Genomic DNA, 26,668 nt, shown 5'->3' with positions numbered 1-26,668 from the left:
TTTCCTCCTATCGCTTCCATCTAACACTACTCGACGCTCCCCTCCCAAAGATTCAACCACTCTCTCCTTCACCCCTCACAAAAACACAACGGACGTTGCCCTTTAGAGAAGAGCGAAAGCCTAAAAGTCTCTCTCTCTCTCCTCCAGTAAATCTCTCTCATAGATTGTTCTCAATAAAGACAATACAGTGTAGTAAAAATATACATATTATTTAGCGGATATATGTTAATACATCATGTATATAAAAAATATATATATACTAATTGTATATATAAAAAAAAAGAAAAATGATTATATTTTAGAGAAATATATATGTTATGCGTTTTTAGTTTAAAGAAGGTAGTAGTCGTCGGCATTCATGTCACATGTAATAATAATAATAATAATAATAATAATAATAATACAGTGTCTTTCACACCCTGTGTGTGTCGTGTCTTCTTCTTCCTTTTGCTTTTTCCCATCACCCAATTCTCCTTCATCATCAGTTTTGCCCTAATTCTCTACAATTCAAATCACTGATATGAGTTTTCAAGACATCGAAGCGGGTCGGCCGCTTAACTCCCGACGCGTGGGCAATACGGGTATGAAGCCCCAAGACCCGACCCAAGCAATAGCTTCTGGAATATTCCAGATCAACACTGCAGTCTCCACGTTCCAGAGGCTGGTAAATACACTTGGTACTCCTAAAGACACCCCTGAGCTTCGTGATAAACTGTACGTCTTTTTCAAGTTTTTTTAATGTATCTTTTTTATTTATTTCAGCTCTTTACGTGTTTTGGTGCATAATTGAACTAGATATCTATGTCGATTGTGAATAGTTATGATCGTGGTTGTGTAAATGAGCTGATCTGGTCCGTTTTGACTTAAGAGAGCTCGAGCCCAGCTCGTGGGTCGTTTTTTTAAGCTCGAGCTAGGCTAGTTTATTATCATTTGGTTATATACATTTTTAATTGTTTTTTTATATATTGAGAATGATCTTAAATGAGCTTTAGCTCAGCTCAAGCTCGTCTGCAGTAAACTTAATACGTAAAATTCCAAGAGTTAAAACTTGAACACAAGGCTTGAGCTCAGGCTTGATTGATTACCAAACGAGCTTTATTTGAGACTCGGGCTCAGCTCGTTTCGAACTTTTTATCGATCCAATCATGATGCACCCCTAGTGGTTATCTGTATTTTGTTCATTTTTCTTTTGTAGTCGTTTTAGAGGTTTGAATTAAGTATTTGTTTAACCTTTTAGTATTAGGTGTTCTGATCATATTAATCAATTTCATGATTTGGCGTGTAATTAGGCTCTGGATTTGAATTTGTGGTTGAGTTTGATTATATTTGCTTAGCTGCAATTGTGATTTGTTGACAAACAGTTGGATCCAAGACTTATTGTCTTAAATCATAAAGTATTAAATTTGAATGAGCATTGTCTTGTTGAACAATAATGTCTTAGATCATACCAGGAGCAGTTACTAACTAAGATTTCTTTAAAATTAAATCAATTATTAAAAGCAGACTTCATTGTTGGGTTATGAAGGCCTTTGGGCCGGTTTTATTAGGAGGCCCAGTTTTGGTTCCTAATTATGTTTAACCCTAATATTGTTTATTATATATATCCCATCATGTAATTGTAATCTTTGTTCTGAGCTAATAAGAAAACCTAGTTGCAGCCCGTGGACGTAGGTCCCCTCGCGGGGACCGAACCACGTTAAATTCTTGTGTCGTTTATATTTTCGTTTATGCGTGTTTATCGTTGTGCATGTGTGTGCTGTTTCGCTTCCGCGCGCCGCTTTGTTCCTAACAAGTGGCATCAGAGCTTTGGCTTGTTGGACACACGGTTCGTTGCACTGGTAACGATTTCGCAGAAGGTTTTGGTTCGAATCTGTTTTTTGGTGATTAGGGTTGGGTAGGTCCGTCACCGTGAATAACTCTTGGAGATCGCAGGGTTAATTTCTGGTTCGTGTTCATCAGTGATCGACAGTCAAGATTGGTGGCTGTCAGGCTGAGTTAGGGTTTGATTATTTATTATCAACCGTAAATTAGGGAACCGGGTTTTGTGAAGACCATTTAGGTTCGGGTTCAGATTTGTTTGCAAGAGATTAGTCTGAGGTAACTTTATATAGTTTATTTACAGTTAGTTGATTTATCGGTTATTGCAAGAGCAAATCGGTTTATTTGGCAGTGTTCTGTTGAACAATCGTCAAGTTTAGGCCCGTGCCCTTGTTGTGTCTGTTCATTGTTTTCGATTTGTTCTCGTTTGTTATTGTTATAACTGAAGACGAGGTGGTTATGATCGGAATGTTGACGGTTATGGATTTTGGTTGATTGGTTTGTCATGTGAACTTGGATATAGTACTGGTGATGGATAAACTTGGAGAAAATGGAACCAGCGGGTGTGCTGGTGACGGCATAAGTGAAAAAAAAATGAGGTTAGTGGCAAGTCATGTAAACTATTGCTCGTTTGGATGATCTTTCGGTTAGGGTTTGAGTTAACTGATCGTGTGTACGGTCATAGAACCCTTGGTACCGCTTGATTTCATGAAAGTTCTACTGTTGTTATAGCTGTTTGCCTGTTAGCTGGTTCGAAACTGTGATTATTACTTCTTGTTCGTTTGGAATTGTGAAGTTATATCTTGTTTGGTGGTGATCAGTGGTACACCATTTGAGAGGTTCATAATCTCGTGTTGGGTAAAGTTATTTGCCGGGATAGTACGAGTGGGGTTCATCTCATGGAGTGTTGGTGTGGCATGGGTTGGGATAACAGAAACAGTGGGAGCTGGGCATAGTCGACTTGATAGGTTGCGTAGAGGTGAGACATTTTAAGAGTCGATGTCGAAAGGTTTGGAATTCTGCTTTTGAGAATGTATCTGGGGTTGATGCATTGGGACTCAGTGAAGGCGGTGACGACTCTTGGGTTCAAGATTATGGTATGCTTTATTTGTTACTCACTTCAATGAAGCATTGTTGAATCTTTTAATTAAAAACTTTTGGAAGATACGAGTTTTTTTTTGTATCGTCGGAAGAAGTGAACCAACTTCCGAGTTATAAGGTCTTGGCTCGCTGAATCGGGTAGAGCTAAGGGGTTTCAGTTTGCAGACATGAAGCCTAGAGCCACGAGGATGTCAGCTTGAGCGTATTCGGAGGTCTGAACATGTTCGGGGTTTTGGCAACAGTGGGAGCACGCGGTGTGTTCTAGGTTCGTTTCCAAAGGGACGTTGGGTTCGGAGGACCAGGAATCCGAATGTGAAAATCTCTCCTGGTATAGTCTGCTGATTTGGAGAGTGTTTATCCTCTGGAAGTCTTTGAAGCCGGTTGTGTGAGTAAGTGAGAGTCGGTTAAGATTGAGGATGAGTCATTGACGAGTTTTGTCATGGCTGGGTCTGGGATGACCGGATTGGAGTTCTCGGGAGCTTCAATAGGCCTTTCAGGTAACTGATGAGAAGGGCGGATGCAACCAGGGTGTGGATTGGTAGAAATCTTAGTTTGTTCCTAGAGAACTGGAGGCTTGGAGAACTTCTTTTGTTGAAGTTTTAGCTTGTTCTTGGAACTGGAGGCTTGGTAGATTTCTATTACTGAAGATTACTAGAGTTACTGGATGAATGAGATTGTTATATTTACTTGGATGGCAGGCTGAAATTTATCGCAAGGCCTTCAAGTGGGAGATTGTTGGGTTATGAAGGCCTTTGGGCCGGTTTTATTAGGAGGCCCAGTTTTGGTTCCTAATTATGTTTAACCCTAATATTGTTTATTATATATATCCCATCATGTAATTGTAATCTTTGTTCTGAGCTAATAAGAAAACCTAGTTGCAGCCCGTGGACGTAGGTCCCCTCGCGGGGACCGAACCACGTTAAATTCTTGTGTCGTTTATATTTTCGTTTATGCGTGTTTATCGTTGTGCATGTGTGTGCTGTTTCGCTTCCGCGCGCCGCTTTGTTCCTAACATTCATGACTGGTCCACAGAGATATTTGTTCAATAATAGAGTTTAAATTTATTTGTTTGGACACAATGGGCTATAGACAGACACATATCCAATGTTATGAGATTTTTTTTATCTGATTTACATTTGTGTCTCTGATTATTATTAGCAACTGACAAAGATTACTTTTTTTTATTGTTCATGTTAGACACAAAACAAGACTACATATTGGGCAATTGGTGAAGGATACATCCGAAAAACTCAAGCAAGCTAGTGAAACAGATCATCGTGCTGAAGTTAGTGTAAGTGCTTCATTTTCTCTTTCTAAAACATATCATCCATAATGCATGCACAATGTTCAACCACCTTCATAAGTTTTATAGTTAGATGCAAGCTCACTTTATTTTCTCGATTTTCTTTACAGGCTAGTAAAAAAATTACAGATGCTAAACTCGCGAAGGATTTTCAAGCAGTTTTAAAAGAATTTCAGAAAGCACAACGGCTTTCGGCTGAAAGGGAAACAGCTTACTCTCCTTCTGTTCCTCAGCCTATACCTTCATCACGGTAAATAATCATGAAGTTAATCTGAGTATGTGCCAATTTACCTTTTTGTCCTCATTAATGAACATGATTTACAGTAATGAAGCCAGTGAAGTGGATTCCAGCTCAGGCAGAAGTCCAGAACAACAAGCCCTTCTTTTCGAATCTCGAAGGCAAGTTTTGTGATATTCAAGGGGCACTCTTGTAATTTTGTTAAAAATGTTTCTTTCTGCAGACAAGAAGTGTTACTATTGGACAATGAGATTGCATTCAATGAAGCTATTATTGAAGAAAGAGATCAGGGAATACAAGAAATTCAAAACCAGATTGGTGAGGTGAATGAAATATTTAAAGATCTTGCTGTTTTGGTTCATGAGCAAGGGGCTATGATCGGTGAGTATAATTTTCACTTTCTTATTCTCTATTTTTTTTGTATGTTCATGTTGTGGCTCTTATTGATTTGTTTCAGATGATATTGGTTCAAATATTGAGAATTCTCATGCTGCAACTGCACGGGGAAAATCCCATCTTTTGAAAGCGTCAAAGGCTCAAAAATCAAACTCTTCCATGGTAATCTTTTAGTATTTATAAGTTGTGTGTAAGTTACCATGTTCATTTTTCTGTTTCTAAAATGTTAAATTCTTTCACATTTGGTCAATGCAGACTTGCTTACTTTTTGTGATCTTGGGAATTGTGCTTCTCATTGTGGTCATAATACTTACGGTTTGACCGTTAATATTCATTCATAGATGTCAAAGTATCTACAGTTTGTTTATTACGCGTATAGCTAAAGCAGAGCGGCTTTTATTAGCGGATTGAGACCCCAAATTATCATCCAAGATTCAGTGTTTCTACAATTTGAGTTCATTTATTACTTCATGTGATTTCATGCTTTGCAGTGGTTATTTCTCCTATTGGTTTTCTTTTTTCTTTTGCTTTTTGTTTCCCCTTGGTTATTAGTTGTTTTATTGAGAGATGGAATGGAATGTTGCAGTACTGTGTTTTTGGGAAATAAACTTATGTATTGAATGAGATTAAATCTGTAAAGTATGCTTTTAAGTTTGTCTTTGCATCTGTAGCATATGATCATGTTAATGTAATCAAACATGATGGATATGGAAAAGGTGTGCATTTATAAACTAATTATTTGTTTTATTATTAGAAAAATCTCTTTGATCATATATTATCTTAATAAAGTATGATGAAAAAAGTGTTAATTCACCAACTAATTATCATTCCAACAAATCTACATGTGTTGGGTCAGTTTGAAGACAAATTTGTAACATCAAACATTTGACGCCCGACTCAAAGTACAAGGATCTTGGGTTAGTTGCACCTTCTTTGTAACAAGCAAACGCGTTTGTCATGCATGCTCTACTCACTCCAATAAAACTGCACAAAATTAGAACACTATATTTCTAATCAGGCAAAAAGTTGAAGTGACAATGAATAAACATGATCAGCACACGAAGTCTAAAAGTTTGAAAGAAAAAAAAATAATTCCTTATATATATATATATATATATATATATATATATATATATATATATATATATATCCTTATAAAAGTCTTGTTTTAAACCAAACCTGGGCAAAAGAACCTAATATTATAACATGACAAAGTAAACACCCTTTTACTTTGAATCATTGTTTTTCACATGTCAAACCAAGGGTATGTTTGTCTTTCCAAAATCTTAAAGGACATTTTCCTCACTAGACATGTTTTTTGGCAGATTAGGCATGAACAAGACCAGACACATGCTTTCTTGGCCTATGAAGTAGTTTCGACATACGAATGGCCTTGAGGAAAAATTCAAATACTTGAGTAGCCTTCATGTATATTACACCTAAAGTTATAGTAAATCTCCAACTTGGGGGCATAGTTATTAACTATAGTATGGATTAAAATATAAGATATTCGCAACCCCTACAAAGCTATGGAATATCTCAGATGCATAATTAAACTATATGAGTATATGACCAAAGAAACATGTAGCATAAACTTTACAATTGGAGATCACTGAACCCTCAACCCATCTTCTGCCCACTTTTTAAGTAAAGACTTTCAATAAGTAATTTTCTAAAAACTTCAAATATCTAATGTTATTTCTATAAAGAATAAAAAGATACAAAATAATCTTTACATTACATGTACTTCAGTAACACCGAAAAAGAACACTTGCATAGAAAAATTGAAAAAATTTTACGGCTCTAACCAGGCTTTGCCCAGGACCACACTTAACCAAACTTTCCAACCGCATTTTGGGACCAAATATGTATCCGCGTATCGCATCGAGTCAATCGAGGGTCTAAGCTTCCATATGAGCCACAACTGCAGTTTTCAAAAGTTCTGATCAAACCAAGATACAAAACCTAACCATCAAGAAGATAAGACTATAAAATAGAGAGATTCAATTGGAAAATTTTCCAAAATCCAACCCCTTTACTCACGGTAACCAAACATAACCGGTTGTCGGTTGACTTGGGTCTCTCTCTCGCCACTCGGGTGTGCATGGTCAACACTTTACCCGATCTGATTAGTTGACCCTGTGACAGAACAAACAGCCTCTTTTATGATGATACTTAAAACACAAATGACAGAGAGAAAATTATATGCAAAAGCTATAATTGTTGATTTCACATTATATAATCAAGAAACACATAAAGTTACCATTTTTAACCCCCTGCAAAATAGGCCTGTAAGTGAACTACATCTTCACCGAACTGTTTGTGAACTGTTAGATGGAAAATTCGTTTATACTTTGCTTATTTAATAAACGAATGGGCATGAACAAAAAAAAATTGCTTATTTAATTAGAAACATGAACACACGTCTCGTTCATCTATGTTTGTGAACGTTACTTGTTTACATTCATTTATGTTTGTAAGCTTACGTTTTTTAAGCTCATTCGTTTACGCCTGTTAATATACATATTTAAATTTTTTAGGCACATTACAATTTAGTCTAGATTCAATAACTTTTTAGGCCCAACACATTGTTCACATTTACTTTTCATTGGTTTTAGCCCGGTTATGTTCGTCTGTTTACGTTCGTGAAACTTTCATTTATATTGTTAGCATGTGAACATAGACAAATACTAACAAAAAACCATGTTCGTTTAATTGTTCGTGTTCGGTCACTTGTTCAGTTAAAGCAAAACAAACGAACATGAACATGGTTGTTCAATTCATTTACAGGCCAGCAGCATACCACAACTTATTCATGAACTATAATAATTGACAATCAAATGAAATAAAATATAAAGTAACCATTTTTCATCCCATTTCCGTCAAACAAATCTCCATACTTGACTCGAACTTCATGTTGAAGCTTCTTGTAAGTACGTCTATCCACTAATCGTTTCTCTTCCAATTCCTTAATCAAACTAACCGCATCTCCACACCTATTACGTTTACAACACTCATCAACCACAGTCCAACAAGTAATATAATCACCCGACCTTTCATTCCCAACCATCTCCCACAGATACCTCACAGCCTGATCAACATCACCCTCGAGCGCAAACGAACACACAAGCGAATTATACGACTTACTACTTGGCACAAACCCTTTCTCTTTCATCTCATCACAAATCTTCCGAGCATTACACGTCCTCCCTTGCGCACACAACCCATGAATCAAATAATCAAACGTAAACGAATTCGGCCGACAATCATAAACCACGCCCATCTGGTGATACACCCGAAGCGCATCCTTCAAATGCAGCGACAACACGTAACCTTTAATCATCGAATTCAACGCAAATATATCCGGGTTCACACCGTCATCAACCATCTGCTTAAACAGCATCCTCATCGTACCCATATACATATGATTAGTATAACTATTACTCCTCCTACTCAAAAACGCCGCAAACAGCAAATTATAAGTCCGAATCGACGGCCTGCAATCCAAATTGTTAACACTCCTCATATGCTTATAAACACTAACCGCTTTACTCAACTTCCTAGCTTCCGTAAAATAATAAATTATCGAATTGTAAAGAACTTCAGACCCGAAAGCCGGGATCTTTAACACTTCGGTGACAATTCGGTCCATTTCATCGTACATTTTGGCAGCGCCGAGTTTTTTAATTGTGATGTGGAATGTGCATACGTTGTGTGTGAACCTGGGTTGTTCTGAGGCCCAATTGAAGAGGTGTAAGCAGACTAATGGGTCTTGTTGGTGAGTGATTGTGTCGTGGAGGTCTTCGGGTTTGAAGCGGGGTGGGAGGTGTGAAATGGCTTGATGGAAGTGGGTTTGGTTCAGGGTTGGTTTTAATGCGGCTTGGGTGCGTTTGTTGAGTCTTTTTCTGTAGGATGATGATGAGAATGAGAATGAGAATGAGAATGAGAATGAGAATGAGAAGAAGGTGATTGAGGGTTTAGGGTTTTGTGGGTTGGTGTGGAATTGGGTTAAACGGCGTATGGATTTGGATGCGATGTTCATTGTGGTTAAAAACTGAATGGTAATGATTCAGGTAACGACGAACAAAGGCCCTAAATAGTATTATTGATGGTTTGACACTCGCTCTGCTGAAGGCATCCCGCCGTGAGAGAGTGTTGACTGACTGTTGACGAACTGCGATGCAAAAGAAATACACCTACCCAATTTTATACATGGTTTTCTTTTCGATATACTTGGGTTTAGGGGTGTGCACATTTAGGTCCGGCCCCAGAAAAACCCGAGACCGGCCCCAAAAAACCCGTACCCGGATCGACCCTACACACCCTTGTAAAATTTCGGTCCTGATATTTGGAGATAAACGGTCTCGGGTCGGGTTCGGGTTTAGCTATGGAGAACCGATTAGAACCGAACTACACATAAACTGAAGAGGTAGGTCCCAGCAGAGCCCAGTTGGACCCGCAAGACTCACCTTCAACAGGGACGTCTGCGCAAAGGCTAAACTCGCAACCCCTTGAAGAGGGACGTCTGCGTAGAAACCAACTGGACCCGCAGGACCCACCGTGCTCAGAGACGTGACGTCCTTACGCGCAGTACGCAAGCTGTTCCCGCAGGAAAAGCCTCCCAATGGTGAAGTACTCCGCCTGTTCCCGCAGCTGCAGATACAAGCCATCAGGGAAGGCTACCTGCGCAGCAAAGCTACACGCACAAGGCACTTAACTCTTAAATAATTCAGTAATGTCACCTGAAAAAGGAGTGAGCAAGCCGGGAACACTCCCGCACAAAGCCGGGAGAACTCCCGCCCAAATGAGCCAGTCCGTACGATACTGGAGGATCTTTTGTGCTGTACCTGACGAGGTATGGACAAAAGATCTGACCAAGGATACGACAGCTCACTGACAACAGTATGACGAGCAGCACGCTCTTGTACTGTATGTCACTATTAGCCGCTGCCTACTCACCAACCTGTCGGAGGACGTGCATGGCCTGCAGTTGGTGGAACAGGAATAGTACACAGCCGGCCTGATCACTATCAGCCGCTGCCTATCCACCAACCACCAGCATGGCATGTGCGTAGCCCACAGTTGGCAGAACAGAAACACTATTCAGCCGGCTGTACCTGTTTGGAAACCTACCTTCGGCTATAAATACTCCAACACCTTGGAATGGTATCATCTTATCTCATATCTCATATCTTGATATATTACCTGATATCTGCTCTAGTCATTCTCTTAATATACACTTATATTCAAGAACAATCTAGTCTGATTCTCACGCCGGAGGGTGGTCACAAGGAGGTACCCCCCCTTCTCAGTGACGAGCTCACGGTGTCTGTTTTGCAGGTTATCAGAAGAACCATCTTCGCCGGGTCTAACCCCTCGTGGGAAACATCTATTTAACCCCCAGATTATCCGTAATCTACCCGGGGTCGATTAGTGTTTCTTCATTGGCGCCATCCGTGCATAAAAGCTAGAACTTAATTCTTTTTCAGTTTTCTCAAAACTTCTGGAAAGATGGTTAAAGTTACTCCGGTCCCAAAACCAACGAGTGACCAAGAAACCCCGGTAACCACAGCCCCAGCTACTGGGGGGAATACCGGCGACTACACAATATTTACGAACACTACCCCGGTTACCCAAGCCAGGGCAAGTGCAGTAAATTTTACGAACACTACCCCGGTTACCCAAGCCGGGGCAAGTGCAGTAAATTTCTCCCTAGGATTCACCGATGCCCAGTTGGAGAGACAACAGACGAGGCTCCCCCGCCAAACACTTGAACAAGTTAAAGCGTGGGCGGAAGCACGTCAGAAGGAATTCCAAGCTGAGTTGGACGAACGCTTACGTTCCATCCAACAGGCTGACGAATTTGGAAGCACTCGACAACGGCTCAACATGAGCAGTGAGTGCGAGTACTCGGATGATGATCAGGAGGAATCCGACACCGACGCAAACCCTCGCCATAGGGCGAAAGGGAAGCGTAAGGAAACGGACTCCCAATCGAGAAGGCATTTTGGAGAAACCTTCAAACCAAAAAACGCGGGTGGAAACCCACGTGACTTCTCCAAAACATTTAGACCAACTGCTGCAAATGCGGGAACGTCCAAATTTGCAAGGGACATTGCGGAAGCAATCGCCCCGAAAAGTGCCAAACAGATGTCCAACATCGGCACTTACGATGGTATATCTGATCCAGACGATCATTTGAACAGATTCATAGCGGGGGCAACCGTCAGTAATTGGACGGAACCTACGTGGTGTTACATGTTCCAAATGACGCTTGTTGGGGCAGCTAGAGCGTGGTTCGACCGCCTACCGGTCCACCACATCTACGATTGGGCAGACTTCCAACAGAAGTTTAGCCAACACTTCAGCCAACAAAGAAAGTATACCGAAGAGCAATGGACAATCCTCAATTGCATTCGAGAGGAAGATGAATCTTTGCCAGACTTCATCACTCGCTTCAACTCAAAGAAGCTAAGTCTGGGTAATATTAGCGAAGATCTTGTTCGCGCTGCTTTCATCCAGGGCGCGAAAGACTCAGAGCTCATCCGCACCTTAACGGGTAAAGATGGCATGCCATCCACATGGGATGCCATCATGACAGTATCTAAACGCTTTGCGGAAACGGAGAAGCAACTGGGTAGAGATCTCCCCCAGAGCACAAACCTCTACACCCAGAGAACAAGAGAAGACAACGTCCTTACCGCCCGACTAATCAAAAAGCGGAAGCTAGGCATTTGGCAGTCAAGGGTAAACTTTAACACCTCATCCGGCTTGCAACATCGGTTAGGCGGAAGGGATAACGTACAGTCGAACCAGAACTCCAGATGGACGCCACTCACCAAAAGCGTCACCGAGATATTCGCCACTGAGAAGCTCCCATGGCCAAAGGCTCCAATAATCCGACATCGTCACAATGCTGATCGGAGCAAATACTGTGACTTTCACAGGACAAAAGGCCACAACACTGAAGAATGCACAGACTTGAAGGACATCGTCGAGGCATTTGTCAGAGATGGGACGCTCGCGCACCTCGTGGCGTAACGAACGCTGAGCAGGCTGATGCGTGTAGAACCCCAGTTGGGGAAAACACGAATAAAACTGCAGCTTCAATGTTGGAGACTACATACTGCGTAAACAACGAGATTTCGAACCAAATGCATATCGGCTCGAAAGGCTCGATGACACTCCCAAGAACATGGAAGGGAGCTCAATTACACAGTCTGCATGTAGATCAATTCCAAACTTGTAAAAGAAAAGACCCAGAGCCACTTCTAATGGAAATGATTCTCCTTATCACATTGACGCTGATGATCTTACATTTATACTTAATGAACTTTCCACACTGATATGCCGGTCTTCACCGCATACATAAGTGGGGAAAGAAGTTTCGTTGCGTGTGGAAGGCGGCAAAACCCGCATAAACACAAAAAACGGCAAACCTTCACGCAGGTCAGTCATAGGTAAAGTTCGGTCATCCCACTAAATGAAAGTGCCAGTCTTAGCCGCACAAATCATGATAGAGGAAACCGAACTAACCTATTGATAACCGCGCGTCGAACGGTTAATTTATTCAAAACACTGATGCCGGTTTTCACCGCATAAATGTGTAAAGAAATCGTTGCGTGTGGACGGCGGCAAAACCCGCATAAGCACCAAAAACAGATGAAGACAACCTTCACGCAGGTCAGTTATAGGTAAAGTTTGGTGATCCCACTAAATGAAAGTGCCGGTCCTAACCGCACAGATCATGATAGAGGAAACCGAACTAACCTATTGACAACCGCGCGTCGAACGGTTAACTTATAAAACACTTAGAAAATTTCTAACGAAAAGATGAGGAAAACCTCCACGCAGGTGAGATATAGGTAAAGTTTAGCCATCCTACTAAGTGCAAGTGACGGTCTTACCCGCACAATCACGAAAGAGGAAGCAAAACTTCAACCTATTATCTACCACGTTCAAAGGTTAACTTATTCTAAACACTTAGAAAATTTCGAAGATGAGGAAAACCTCCACGCAGGTCAGATATAGGTAAAGTTTAGCCATCCTAAGTGCAAGTGACGGTCTTACCCGCACAATCACGAAGGAGGAAGCAAAACTTCAACCTATTATCAACCACGTTCAAAGGTTAACTTATTCAGAACACTTGGAAGGTTGCTAATTTAAACTAAAGTATGCATGAGCAAGTCATATAACGTTTATAAAGCAAGTCATCCAGTGAAAGTAGCGGTCCTACCCGCACAAAGATTTATATTTCATAATAATTCAAGTATTACAAGAATGGCCGGGTGTCTACCCGCCTACAAGAATATAAATCTATACAATGTAAACCTATCCTAACAGTGGGAAGGGATCTAAAGGTTCAAGCTTCAGGACCACTCCCTCCTACCCGCTTGTACCCGCACCATCAGTTGGATGTGGCGGTTCAAGGAAGGTCTTAAGAATGGTTAGCCCATCATCAGCAGCAGCAACTTCGTTCACCTTCTCCACCACCGGATGCGGGAAGGCGGCATACTGGTTCACTGCTTGGTCATATACAGCTTCAGTATCCACATCATATAAAGGGAAGTTGGAAGGCGGGATGCCCTTCTCAACGAACCCTAGACCAAGCAGGAAGCCGGCCTTTTCCCCATCCTCATGAGAAGCGTTGAGGGCTGCGCTTATGGCATCGTCGTATGATGTGTCCGTGAAGACTCGATGCACAACCTACAAGAAAAAATACAAGTATCAAAACCTTTTCTATGTACAAAGAAAAGCGTAAAGATATTATGAAATTACGCATACCTGAGACAACGCTTCTCGAAGAAGCCATTCCTTGGCAACCAGAGCCTCCTGGAGGGCAGCTTGAGCTTGGTTACGGGCGCGTTTGGCTTCACTTTTGTTAAGGTTGGCGAGCAACACTTCCTTAGCAGCAGCCTCTTCAACGCCCTTAGCTTCCGCTCAGTGTGGTCAAGCACGCCCCTCTGGTCCAAAATCTCTTGGAGCTTCTTGGCGTCTTCTATAGCCAAGGCATCATGAGCCTGCTGGAGCCTCTCTAGCTTGGCTTTAAGCTCCTCATTCTCAATGCGTAGAGGCTCAGCAACAGCTTCAGCCTTGGTGGCCCTCTCAGTTGCATTCCGTGCAGTTTCCTTAGCCAGCCGAAGCTGTTCGTTAACAGCTTGGGCAGCATTGGAACGGGCCTCGAGACGGGCCTGAACTTCAACTTCAAAGGCCTGGAAGGCCTTCTCATTTTCCGCAGCCACTGCGGAAAGCCTCTTGTTCTCCTCCCGGATGGCCCGCGCCTGAGCCACTTCCAGGCTACGCGCCGTCTTTAACTTGTCGTTTTCACGACAAAGTAACTCGACGCGCGGCTGCATCCGGGCAAGGAGAATCCGCAGTTCATTCGACAGCCTACCCTCCTGGTAGCTGGACATGGCTTCCCCCAGCGCACCAGCGGGGGCGGCATGGCGCGCCCATTCGACGCATTCTACAGGCGTCCGAAGGGTTGTTCCTCGGCGGATGTTCCATCGTGGAACATACACTTCATTGGAATCCGACACTGCAAAAGCAAAAAGCAGTTAGGAAAAGATGATAAAAAAAATATGTATAAAAAATAAAGGCCAAAATAACCCTACGCACCTGTAGGGTCGACGACAGGCCTGTAGCCGCCAAACCCATCACCCGAACCTAACGGATATTCATCCAAGAGGTTAGGCAGATGGGAAGGAGGCAGAGATTGGCTTGACGCCCCAACCCCGGACATACCTGAAGGACCGGCCGTAGTCGCCGGCGCCGGAGGAGGCATAGCGGAGGCCGCCGCGGTAGAAACCAGCGGAGGTGAACTCACAACCGCGGCCGCGGCCGTGGAAGAATCCACAGAAACACTCACCGCCGGCTCAGTGAAAGAATCAGTGAATATGGCACTGACAGCCGGCGGAACGTCGTCACAGTTGGAACAGTTGGCTCAACCGAGTGAGCAACTGAACCAACAACTGAAGCAGGCGCAGTCGCCTGGGTCATCGCCTCAGGTAGGTTGACTAAACCTGCCGTCATGGGTTCGGAGGTGCTCCTCCCCGCTCCGCCCTGGAATGCGGTAGCATCCACGCCTGCACGAAGACGAGATATTAGTATAATGGCGGAAAGATATGAAGTTAAAAGTAAAGGAAGTTTGTACTTACGAGTCCTCTTGAGCTTGAAGGTACGAACAGGCGGGGACGAACCCGATGGAACCGGCCTTTTTACGCCGGTCACCGTCGCTGTACTGGTCTGCCCGGAGGTGACAGCCGTCTCAACCTCCGGCGCAATGGTCTCATCACCACCAGGGTTCCCCGCCACCTCCTCGCTTTCGGTCTCCGAGGCAGACCGATTCACCAGATCGGCAGTGGAGACAACCTTCGCCTTCCCCTTCCCGCCGGCAGCCTTCTTCTTCCTCGCCAATAAAGGACCATCTGCGGATTCCTCATCAGAAGATGACAAAATAAGAGGAATTCCCGCAGAGGTTTGAGCATTAAGAGGGCGAGGGTCAAAAAGTTCTTTACCTGGCCGCCTGGCGCTCAGGATCTCGTGGCCTGGCGGGTAGACCTCCACGAACCGATCCGCCGTTTGCTCTAGGATGGGCAACTCGTTCTCATCTAGAGCACGAGTACCCATCCGAGCGGGACCATCACTCTTCCGCGGCTGCAGGAGAGACTGCAAGTCGTTTCCCTCTGTAAACAAAAAGAAGAAACGGTTAGAACAAAAACCCTAAATTAACGGATAATATGAAGCATACCGTAAGGGACAGAGTTCAAACCGTATTCGAGGACGATGGGAATCTGGGACGCCTCCTTCCACACCCGGCTCATCCCGAGCATCACCATCCCGGACTCCGCAAAGCGGTACACCGGAGTCTGGATCCGGGAGATCTTGGCGAACCATCCCGCCTCCTGGTAGTTGGGGGCGTGAAGGGCGGGGAGTGCTCTCCCATTCTTAAACGTCATCGCAAGGGGGACGACGCGAGCGGAGATATAAAAAAACTCCCGCTTCCACGACCGAAGACTGCGCTCGGTAGCGCAGATCTTCAAACCCTTGATCCGATTGACCAAGGTGTACCACCCCTGGATGCACCTCCAGGAGTAGAAGGTCATCAACCGATCAACGTGGGGCTCCACGCCCAGAATGAGGCACACCCACTCAAAGTGGCGGATCTTGGCGATCGCCATCGGGTGTACCTCCGTCAGATGCACACCGTGCCTCTCCAAGACACGGTATACAAACTTCGTCAATGGGAACCTGAGATTCCCATAAACGAAGAATGCAGCGTACACCCCTATCTTGACCTTGGGGGCATCGTACACCGTCTGGTGTGGCTCCGGAAACTCAGGCTCGAACGGCTCGAGCATGAACTTCCGGACGACGTACTGATAGAGGTCGGCCGGAAGAGCACACTGGCACTCGCCAGCAGTACTCTTGTCATCCTTATCGGAAGTGGACGACGGATTCTCGACGAACACGTCAGACTCCTCGGCAGTAGCCTCAAAATCGTGAGTAGAAGACATGTTTTGGAGGTAAAGAATGATTTCAGGAGAATGCTCGACAGAGAATATTCGCCGGAAATCGCTTAGAAGGAGAAGATAGAAGTGAAGGTGTGGATTACAAAGGACCCTCTCCCCCTTTATATACTCATCGCAATGAATGCGATGAATTTAATGCGGAGGAGAGAGAAAAGAGCTGCTGCAATGAAACTATGACACGTGGAAAAAGCAAGCTGGCAACAGCTGTTGACGGGACGCGCGCCGTAAAATCCGTACCCACGCGCCCAAAAAATCGCGCCCACGCGCCTGAAAAAACGTCTGGAATGACCATGTACTGTCACGTCGCCATAACTTCCTGCACGTCATGACACTGTCAGAAGAAACCGTCGGACGACGTTTCAACAGTTTGGACTGTTCTTATCCTTTCACCAACTCTTCGAATTTCAAAGATTCAAAAAGATTCAAAAGTAAGCGGGAATATACCCCTTACCTTGGCAACCAAGTAACCATAAGACGGGTGCGAGTACAGTGTCAAGGCAAAACCCTTCACATACTAAGCACCCGCAGGGAATTGAAGCCAGGAATACCTTGGAAGTAAAGTAACTATAAGACGAGTGCGGGTACAGTGTCAAGGCGAAACCCTTCACATACCTAGCACTCCGCAGGGAATTGAAACCAAGAAGGATCTTCTAGGCCATGCTTGCGGAAACGGGAATAACATCCCAGCATAGCGGGAACGTCGAGAACTAGATTGTTTGAAGCTCCAAGATGGAATTTGTTGTTTAAACATAATTGATCACTATGTTCAAAACTACCAAAACCTCATGGAGAATCAACACAAGTGGGACTCAACGCTCCTGACTTGCGAGGAGATTACAGACCTACCCGCATCGTACCCAAAGATCAAGCAGGAAAGTCGGGAATTTCTGCACGTGACATTAGGACTTCCGCGGGAAGAATCCCCATGGAAAACCTTAAAACTAAACCCTTTTCAAAACCCTTTGCTTAAGTCCAAAAGTTCACCTCATTAACAATTCATGAGAAGAACATTGGACTAGGGGGACTTGAAGAGGTAGGTCCCAGCAGAGCCCAGTTGGACCCGCAAGACTCACCTTCAACAGGGACGTCTGCGCAAAGGCTAAACTCGCAACCCCTTGAAGAGGGACGTCTGCGTAGAAACCAACTGGACCCGCAGGACCCACCGTGCTCAGAGACGTGACGTCCTTACGCGCAGTACGCAAGCTGTTCCCGCAGGAAAAGCCTCCCAATGGTGAAGTACTCCGCCTGTTCCCGCAGCTGCGGATACAAGCCATCAGGGAAGGCTACCTGCGCAGCAAAGCTACACGCACAAAGCACTTAACTCTTAAATAATTCAGTAATGTCACCTGAAAAAGGAGTGAGCAAGCCGGGAACACTCCCGCACAAAGCCGGGAGAACTCCCGCCCAAATGAGCCAGTCCGTACGATACTGGAGGATCTTTTGTGCTGTACCTGACGAGGTATGGACAAAAGATCTGACCAAGGATACGACAGCTCACTGACAACAGTATGACGAGCAGCACGCTCTTGTACTGTATGTCACTATTAGCCGCTGCCTACTCACCAACCTGTCGGAGGACGTGCATGGCCTGCAGTTGGTGGAACAGGAATAGTACACAGCCGGCCTGGTCACTATCAGCCGCTGCCTATCCACCAACCACCAGCATTGCATGTGCGTAGCCCACAGTTGGCAGAACAGGAACACTATTCAGCCGGCTGTACCTGTTTGGAAACCTACCTTCGGCTATAAATACTCCAACACCTTGGAATGGTATCATCTTATCTCATATCTCATATCTTGATATATTACCTGATATCTGCTCTAGTCATTCTCTTAATATACACTTATATTCAAGAACAATCTAGTCTGATTCTCACGCCGGAGGGTGGTCACAAGGAGGTACCCCCCCTTCTCAGTGACGAGCTCACGGTGTCTGTTTTGCAGGTTATCAGAAGAACCATCTTCGCCGGGTCTAACCCCTCGTGGGAAACATCTATTTAACCCCCAGATTATCCGTAATCTGCCCGGGGTCGATTAGTGTTTCTTCATAAACCTAAACAAACCTGATATCCTTCCTAGCTCTGTTCTTTTGCTCTTCAATGGCTAATTGCCTAATTGTGAAAGTGAAGAAACCTGATGTGTTATATTATATATGTTGATGTTGATTGGTTATAGTGTGTTCAAATTTTGAGATTAGTAAGTTACAATTTTTGTTGTACAAAATACAAATTGTTAATTGCTTTCGTATTGGGTTTAGAATATTTTGATCTGAAAAAGTAAATTTATATTATATTATTTAATAAATAACTGATTGATATAAGAAAAGGAAATGTGAAAAAATAAAAATAAATCCCATCTTTTTGAAACTCTAACAGTGGACCATCTTCTTCATTTTCTTTTCCCAACAGCAGATATCCCAAACATCAACGACGATTATCAGATTGGGTTTCGGTATGCCTGTTTTTACTCATTTCATTTCATCTTAACGTCTCTACTACAACAATTTAAGAGGATGAAACATCTCTTCGACTCTATTGTGCTGTATCTTTTGGCCGGAATCTATTTCCGATGAGTTAAACTCGGTGTCGGGTATAACCCGAAAACCGATTTACCAGAACCGGGACCGGCATAAACCGAATGGGGCATTGGAGGTCCGATAGTCGGTCTCAATTTTTCCAGATTTTCGGTTCTCGGGTCGGGTCGGGTCGGGTTTATGTCAGGTCGGTCTGGTTAATACAATATGAACAGCCCTACTTGGGTCTGTTGGTCCTGATGCTGTTATTTTTCTAAAAGAGTTCAACGGGTTGTGCACACATGGTGGTTTTCTAATACCAAGTTCTTAGTATAGAACCAGGTTCGGGTATGACCAAGTATTTGAAAAACGGATATTGGCAATACATGGGTTGGGTTGGGTTCGGGTCCGGGTATTGTCTCAAAAAATCATACGCTATGCACAGGGATCGGGTCGGGTATAGAACCGGGTATTTGAATACCCTATTTCCGGCTATTGAAAAAATTATTTATTCGGGTATTTTTCGGGTAAAGATTGGATTTTCTAAGGGACTGCACATTTTTGGGTTATTTTTAGATATTTTTTGGGTAATTTCGGATATTTGAAATACTCGATCTCGGGTATTGGAAAAATACGACTCCGGTTATAGAACCATTTCCGGTTTTCGGGTATTATCGGATACAGATCGAGTCCAGTTCCATGTACGGACTTTGGTACTGAAATGTACCTTATGGAGTCAGGAACATGTTCGGATAGTAAAAAATCGTGTATAAAAAAACCGGTTCCAGGTTTTAGTTTTAGGTCCGGTTCCAGATTTAAGTATTTTGTACACCTCTACTTGTAGGCACCACATCATTTCTTCGATAATGAGACCCGTAATTTAAGTGTTACTAGAATTTGTTTTAAATTTGCATAATAAAAAATTGCATGAAAAGTTTATCAATGTAATCAATTGTTAATGTTAGCAACTTGTGCGTAAGTGGTGATTGCTATTGTTTAACAGCCGGTAGGTAGTGATCTATAGTTGTCACTTGTCAGCCAACTTGTGCGTAAGTGGCAAGTTGTGTGATCAACAGTACCTGAGATAATTTTGATAATTATGCCGAGAGTTTGTCCACTAATGTAATAGAATAATTGCAAACAAATGTTAAACGCTAGTTGAAATACTCTTTCAACTTAATTGTTGTAATGATTTGTCACTTATATACAATATTATATAAAGGTCTTTGGTCTAGTTGTGATCATGGGCGGACTCACATAGTTCCCATCGGGGTCCCGGGACACCAATGTTTTTTAAAAATTACTTAGAGACGATATATTAAATTTTGTAAGGACCCCATAAAAATTAATACTTGGAACCCATACTATTAAGGTTGAACTAGTCTAGTGGAAAGTCTCTTGTTTTTTCTTTGAGAGGTTGCAGGTTCAAGTCTCACCATACCCAGTTTTTGTTGTTTTTTTTAATATTCTAGTCAATATTAGTTATTTAGTTAGGGTATTTGTGTTTTTTCTTTAGTTTATCCCATATAACCATTATCACTTTAGTTTATCCCATATAACCATTATCACCATGCAACATATATAATGACAATATGAGTTTTACATATACTTAAATTATTTAGCTTGCGTATGTATATTATAATTAATCATTTATTTGTGTAAGAGTTAGTTTTTCATGTCTTGGTTATTCATGTAAGACCATATATATATAGCTTACGCTTATGTTTTTCGGGTATAAATAAAAATGAATTAAAAGTGTATGTTCTATCTAGTTTCTAATCTATATTCTTTCTACTTACTTGTTTCCGATGACACCATATTTTCGTGTTTTATTATGTTTCTCCTCTCGACCCGACCCGAATAACGACCGACCCAAAAATTTGTAAACCGGAAAAATTGGGACCCCATTGACAAAAAATCCTGGGTCCACCACTGGTTGTGATAGATGATGTTCATAAAGATAATATGTATACTTGCTCATGTGTCTACTTTTTAATTATCAAAGTTAATTTTCGAAAGTGGCGTTGAACTATATCAATACAAAATTTTTAAAGATTTCAAGCCCCTTATGTTTTCAAAACATGCAAAAATGACTTTGGAAGTACGAAGTCAAGTGTCGACCTTGGCATATACAATCCCCATAACACTTGCATTTATACATGAGTTACGTAATGACATGCATACTTGAAACACGCTATATGGTTGAAAGAACATGATTTCAAACACATACACCCTAAACAAAAAGCTATCCAGATAATAAAATAAAGTACCACTCAGATAAGTTGAGGTGCAATGCTAATACATAAAAGGCACTTATGCATTTTGTCGGATCACCCCATTAACAATACGTAAGGCAATTGGAAGAAGAGCATGTAGACAACAAATAATGTAAGTAAAGTGTGACGTAGTTAGAGCTAATTGGCACTAGATTGGGGCTTGTTGCTTAGTCTGATCTCTAACTTGACACGTTAGGTTTAGCCCACCCTTCAAATGCAATTTTGATTGTTGAATGGTAGTTACATACCCTCATCCACATGTACCCTTAACGGGTTTTATTGGTGTATATTATTAAACTCTTAGTTCAGGAAAGCAAAAAACGATGCAATAAGCTAATCTAATACTCAACAAAGTTATATAGCAACACGTACATAACATTACCTATTAACCCCTAAACAAATAACTTGGATTATTTTATTGAAAGTTAATCGTAAAGCACATATGAGTTTAAAGTTAAGTATTGAAGGAACGAATGCTAAATTTGAAGAACTGGTGAAACAAATATGTCATAGTCAGTTGAAAATGAGGAACAAAAGCAAGAAGATGAACAATTCAATATAAAGGGGTGAATGAAAATTAATCACTTAATCTTGAATTATAAGTTAAATTAAGGGTTTATTTTGATATATTTTATTAAAATTTATTTTTTTTAATTAATTTGATCGTAATAGGTTTAGAAAATGTTTGAGTATCTTGGATATCAAGTTAACTAGATACGTCTAGGTTATTGTTTTAACTAGGTCTATTTTCCTTTGTAAGTCTGTGAAGTTTGTTTGATTATTATAAAAGAGTTACAGATTGTTTGCTCGATATTTCGTATTCGTTTGTTTATTTGTTTGATCTGATTGTTTGTTCCGTCTGAGCCAACATGTTTGAGAATAATGCAGACTATCGAAAAACGTGAATTATTAATATGTGGATACTTCATAGTATATTTATTTATTTTTAATGGAACTATATATTATATGGACATAGAAGAGTAGCCATAGATCAACCTGAAATTAAATATCAGCCGTAAAAAAAGTCACACTAAGAGAGAGAAGTTGCAACTTCTTTGTTCTTAAATCTCAGCCGTAGAAACTACCTAAGATGAAATCCTGGCCATACGTTATCACTTAAATGACAGTTACATATGAGGAGTTTAGACCATGTGTACTGGCCGTGTTATGGCCGCGTTATGGCTCCAAAACGCGGGGGGAACACCACCCCCCCTGTTATGTTGAAGTGAATTTTGGGCGCGTTGTATCTAAAACGCGAGAATGGCACGCGAATCAAAAAATGTTACCGTTGGGGTTAATGGAGCCGTTGGATTTTTTTTTTAAAAAAAATTAATTATATTTATACTATATAAACAAACCAAACTAGTATTTTTTAACACATTCCTTCCAATCTACCAATTTACACAAATATTTATATCTTTTACACTAATATTTCTACCATCATGTTTCCAAACAACAACCAAAATATTCTCGGTTTCGGTCAATATGCCCGTCAAGCCAACCAAAATCCACAACCGAACCAATCTACCGCGCCGACGCCAACCGTACCCGTCCCGCAAATGTATGACCCGCAAATGGCCGCGTACTTTGCACTTCTACAAAACTCTATGCCAAATGTGGTGCCCGGTTTCCAAAACCCATCGACAAACATTTTTGCGGGTTCGGGTTCCCAACCCGCCCCGGAGACCCAACCCGAGGTCGAGTTCGTGCCGGAGACACAACCCGAGGGCGGTTCGAGCCAACGCGGACGTTCGAAAAAACACGCAAAGAAGCCCGCCGGCGAACCTCGGGTTAAAAAGACGGTGATATCGTGGAGTATCGACGAGTGCGTACTATGTGCTCGTGCTTGGTGCCAAATATCGGAAGATGCCAAATGCGGTAGGTTTTTAAAATGCATATATATATATTTTAAATTTCTTATAACAAACATTAAACTTGTAATGTTTTTATTTTTTTAGCGAACTATCAAAAAACGGGGGTATTTTGGCACAAAATTATAGAGAGGTTTCACAACCTTGGTGGGGACTCGCGTCGAGAAAAAGATTCGTTACTGTCGAAATGGGGCGACATAAACACCAAATGCATGGCTTTCCATACGGTTTTCTCTCGGATGAATCGAACTAGGAGTAGCGGTGTCTCAGACGCGGAAGTCATGGATAACGCGTTGGTTGAGTTTCAACATAAGGTCGGCGGGACCTTCAACTACTTTGGCATTTGGAAAGACCTCTTGAGGTTTCACCCAAAATGGGGCTTGGTGATGGATGCCGAAGCCGAAGCCGAAGGCGAATGTGGTCCGCGTAAAAAAAAGTCTAAAACATCATCTTCGGTTGATCCAGACACGCCCCGTTCCGACGCTCGAAACTTCAACTTAAGCGATAATGACCCCGTGAATACTACCGACATGCCTCGGCCGGGGGTAGAAGAACCAAAGGCAAAGGAAAGGGGAAAGGGGCCGGTTCGTCGTCGGCAACGGGTTCGAATCCCGAATTGGAAAGCCAATTCCAATTAATAAACTCTCGACTCCAAGATTTACACCAACTTGGAACCCAACGACTTCAAGTAAATTTGGACGCCGTCGACCTACTTCGAAGGAATGAGATGGACAAAGACATCGAGATTTTATCAAACGAGCTATCCGAAGACGACCCGATAGTCCAATCTCTAAAAGCCACTCGACGAGCGAAAATTTTAGAAAAATATAAATGAGTTTTAGTTTTATTAGTATTATTTATGTTTTTTTATTTTAATTTGATGTATTTTTTTTAATTTAGTTTAATGTAATTTTTATTTGGAAGTTTAATGTAATTTTTAATTATATGTTAATTTATTTAAATGAATTATTATTTAAAAAAAACAAATAAAATTATAATGACTGGGCGCCATGTGACGCATAACCCTGGAAGTGGAGAGCCTGTTTTTGTACAAAACCATAACTCGCGCATAAGCTGTGCTTTACTACTACGGTTCCATCTTCTCTTTCATACGCTCCCTTTTTCCTCCCACGTCGTGAAGCCAATACCTCCATCCTATTTATACTTCTGTAAACCCTAATCGATATACTGTCCTTTGTCAAAATTGAGCTTTTAATCGAGTGGAATCGGATGGAATGTCGACCGGAGTTTTTATTATGGTTCAATCGGCGGATGAAAGACTTACAGTGTGGACCAGTGATGATGCTGGATTACTAACGAAGCTTCGTCAACGCATCGATGGGGCGAGGCCAGACAATTGTTCGGAATTGTGATTTAGTGACGATGGACGAACTTGCTACTGGTATGTGTTTCTTAATTGATTGGTTTGGATTTTGGTGGTTTTCTTTCTCACTCCTGATTTTAATTTATTATGCGTTTAGGGTTCCTATGGTTTCAAGAATTCAACTTGGTGCAAGTAATCTATTCATCTGGTCTGCCCTCTAATCTAATTGGTGGTACATATTGAGATATACTTAACCCCAATTTAGAGTCTTCAAATTGGCTATTTAGCCATTATTTAATTTTGTCCGCATAGTTTGTACACTCATTGATTTGTGTATGTTTGTTCATATATCTTTTTCAGGTTAAGAGTCTTGCAAACACAAAAGAACTTGGTTCGTCTTTGATTTTGCTAATAATACTGCTTAGCCTTTTGCTAAATAAACAACAACCATGAACAATTAAGGAGGTAACATTTTTCAAGTTTAACATCTATGTGTTTATAAAAATGAGTTCTTAGTATGTGATGAGGACGTTTCACACCTATGAACCCGGAAAGTAAATATTTTGATTTTTTTTCGTCTAATGTAACACTTTGTTTTTTCTGATATAGTAAAGGATACATAACTGAAAGATACGAAGCTTTGTGAATATTCTAGAATAAATCCTTTATGTGTTCCAAAGTTATATTTTGTATTTTTACTTTAATTTATGTTAATCAGTATGTGGCAGGAGGAGGGACAGCGGCGGTGATGGCAATTCTGCCCCTCCGGCCTCTGCCTTTTATTTTAATAAAAGGTAAAAGAAATTTAGTGTTTGTTGTTTGTGTGAACTAGGGATTTTTCTTTGATGTTTTGTTTATTGTTAATTGGGATTGATCATAGCTACAAGTTTACCTATTTGCCATTATCAATAATTTTCCGTAGAATAGTTTATTACCGCAACTAACATATATGGAAATTCATGCTTTTGAAATGCAATCCCTTTTTCATGCCTGCACTGCATTATCATTAAAACCCTCAATTAAATGGATTGCAGCCTTAGATCTTGAAGATGAAAGTGCCCAATTGGTATAGAACTTCTATTATTTTGATCCAAATTAATTCAAGTGTTAACATCTAGCTAATTATTATTTGAGTTTATTTGTTGTGGTACACTGGTATGCATATAATGATGTCTCAAAATAAGTTGCTATATTTGTGAAACTTATTATTATCATGTCCAGAATTCAGCATGTGTGAAGAAAATGATACTAGCTGCTCCTGGTGGATTTGGAAATCGCAGTGCTCAAGAATGAAGTTCCTTATCTTGAAATTTTTTTAACACATGTCAATCATACATCAGCCTACCATTTTATTCTCACTTCCTCTTATGTTGACATCTAGCATGCCCCTCCATCCAGTAATTTTTGACTTTGACGGTTAATTTTAGAGGATAGGAGTTGTGCGGTTACCAAATCGTTTCTTCCTTATCAATCTCCATGATTCATAACTACAGTTTATATGTATCATTCTACTCTTATTGGTATGATAATGATCACACGTTAACTGATATGATTCTCTCGCCCGTCGAGGCTTATTGTTGCAGATGGTCGATATTGTTCAAAGTCAGCCAACCATCCAAACTGAGATTGTAGAGTTTTAGTTTTATAATCTTCAGTTATCTTATTCTTAGAATATTTGAATACCCATTTTTTATTGTATAAACTATATAGCTACTGTTTTATTGTTTTGCTTTGTTTAATTTGCAGGAAAGATGCATAATATAGGGACCATGGGGTGGTTCACATGGTAGAAAATGTGCTATTAAGCCTCAAGGCTTTATAAAAAAAATAAAGATAACTGTTTGGCATGACTTGGAGATGGTGACTCCATTAATTTCCAAACGTAACTCTTGGAATTGTTTTTTTTTGTCATTGCATTTTATAAATGTTATATTTCCCAATTTGTAGTTTTGCGTTGACCACAACAGTAAGGATTTTTCATGTCACCACTAGCGAGGTACGAGGTGGTGTGTGTTTTGGATGACAGTGGCACTTTCTAAGAAGAAACGGGAAGAAAATGCCTAACCTACCACTTCTAAGCGGAGGCAGAGGGGATGACTCCGCATTTAACTATTCAACTTCTTAAAGGTATCGATTTTTTTTTGTTACTTAGTGATTGGTTAGGGTTTTGTTTTTGCGCCTGATTTATTTCCGCTTTAAATTGTATCTGTGTAATTCAAACTGAGGAATAAGTATATACATTTCGAAGATTTAAGACACTTCTGTGTAAATTGTAAATTAACTTCTGTAAGTATGATG

At 41.4% G+C, this 26,668-nt stretch overlaps 2 protein-coding genes across 2 annotated transcripts; one reads left to right on the top strand and one right to left on the bottom strand.

The window, feature by feature from the left end:
* Positions 1-487: 487 nt before the first annotated feature.
* On the top strand, positions 488-5,641 carry LOC143590803 (syntaxin-22-like). The gene is made up of 7 exons (XM_077071171.1): positions 488-714; positions 4,117-4,210; positions 4,333-4,472; positions 4,547-4,621; positions 4,684-4,841; positions 4,918-5,018; positions 5,112-5,641. The coding sequence occupies exons 1-7, from the start codon at positions 521-523 to the stop codon at positions 5,175-5,177; spliced, it is 828 nt and encodes a 275-aa protein (XP_076927286.1). The 5' UTR covers positions 488-520; the 3' UTR covers positions 5,178-5,641.
* Positions 5,642-6,710: 1,069 nt separating this feature from the next.
* LOC143590802 (pentatricopeptide repeat-containing protein At2g27800, mitochondrial-like) lies at positions 6,711-8,918 on the bottom strand. The gene is made up of 2 exons (XM_077071170.1): positions 7,719-8,918; positions 6,711-6,995 (listed from the first exon to the last, which is right to left on the bottom strand). Exons 1-2 carry the CDS (start codon positions 8,896-8,898, stop codon positions 6,973-6,975), a joined length of 1,203 nt encoding a protein of 400 aa, XP_076927285.1. The 5' UTR covers positions 8,899-8,918; the 3' UTR covers positions 6,711-6,972.
* Between the last annotated feature and the right edge of the window lie 17,750 nt (positions 8,919-26,668).

This window comes from Bidens hawaiensis, unplaced genomic scaffold (genome assembly GCF_021521415.1).
Source record: "Bidens hawaiensis isolate Kalapana, Puna unplaced genomic scaffold, B.hawaiensis_p1.1 tig00039000_1, whole genome shotgun sequence".
NCBI lineage: Eukaryota > Viridiplantae > Streptophyta > Magnoliopsida > Asterales > Asteraceae > Bidens > Bidens hawaiensis.
Note: the sequence above shows the minus strand (reverse complement) of the source record. Positions and strands in the feature narration are given on the sequence as shown.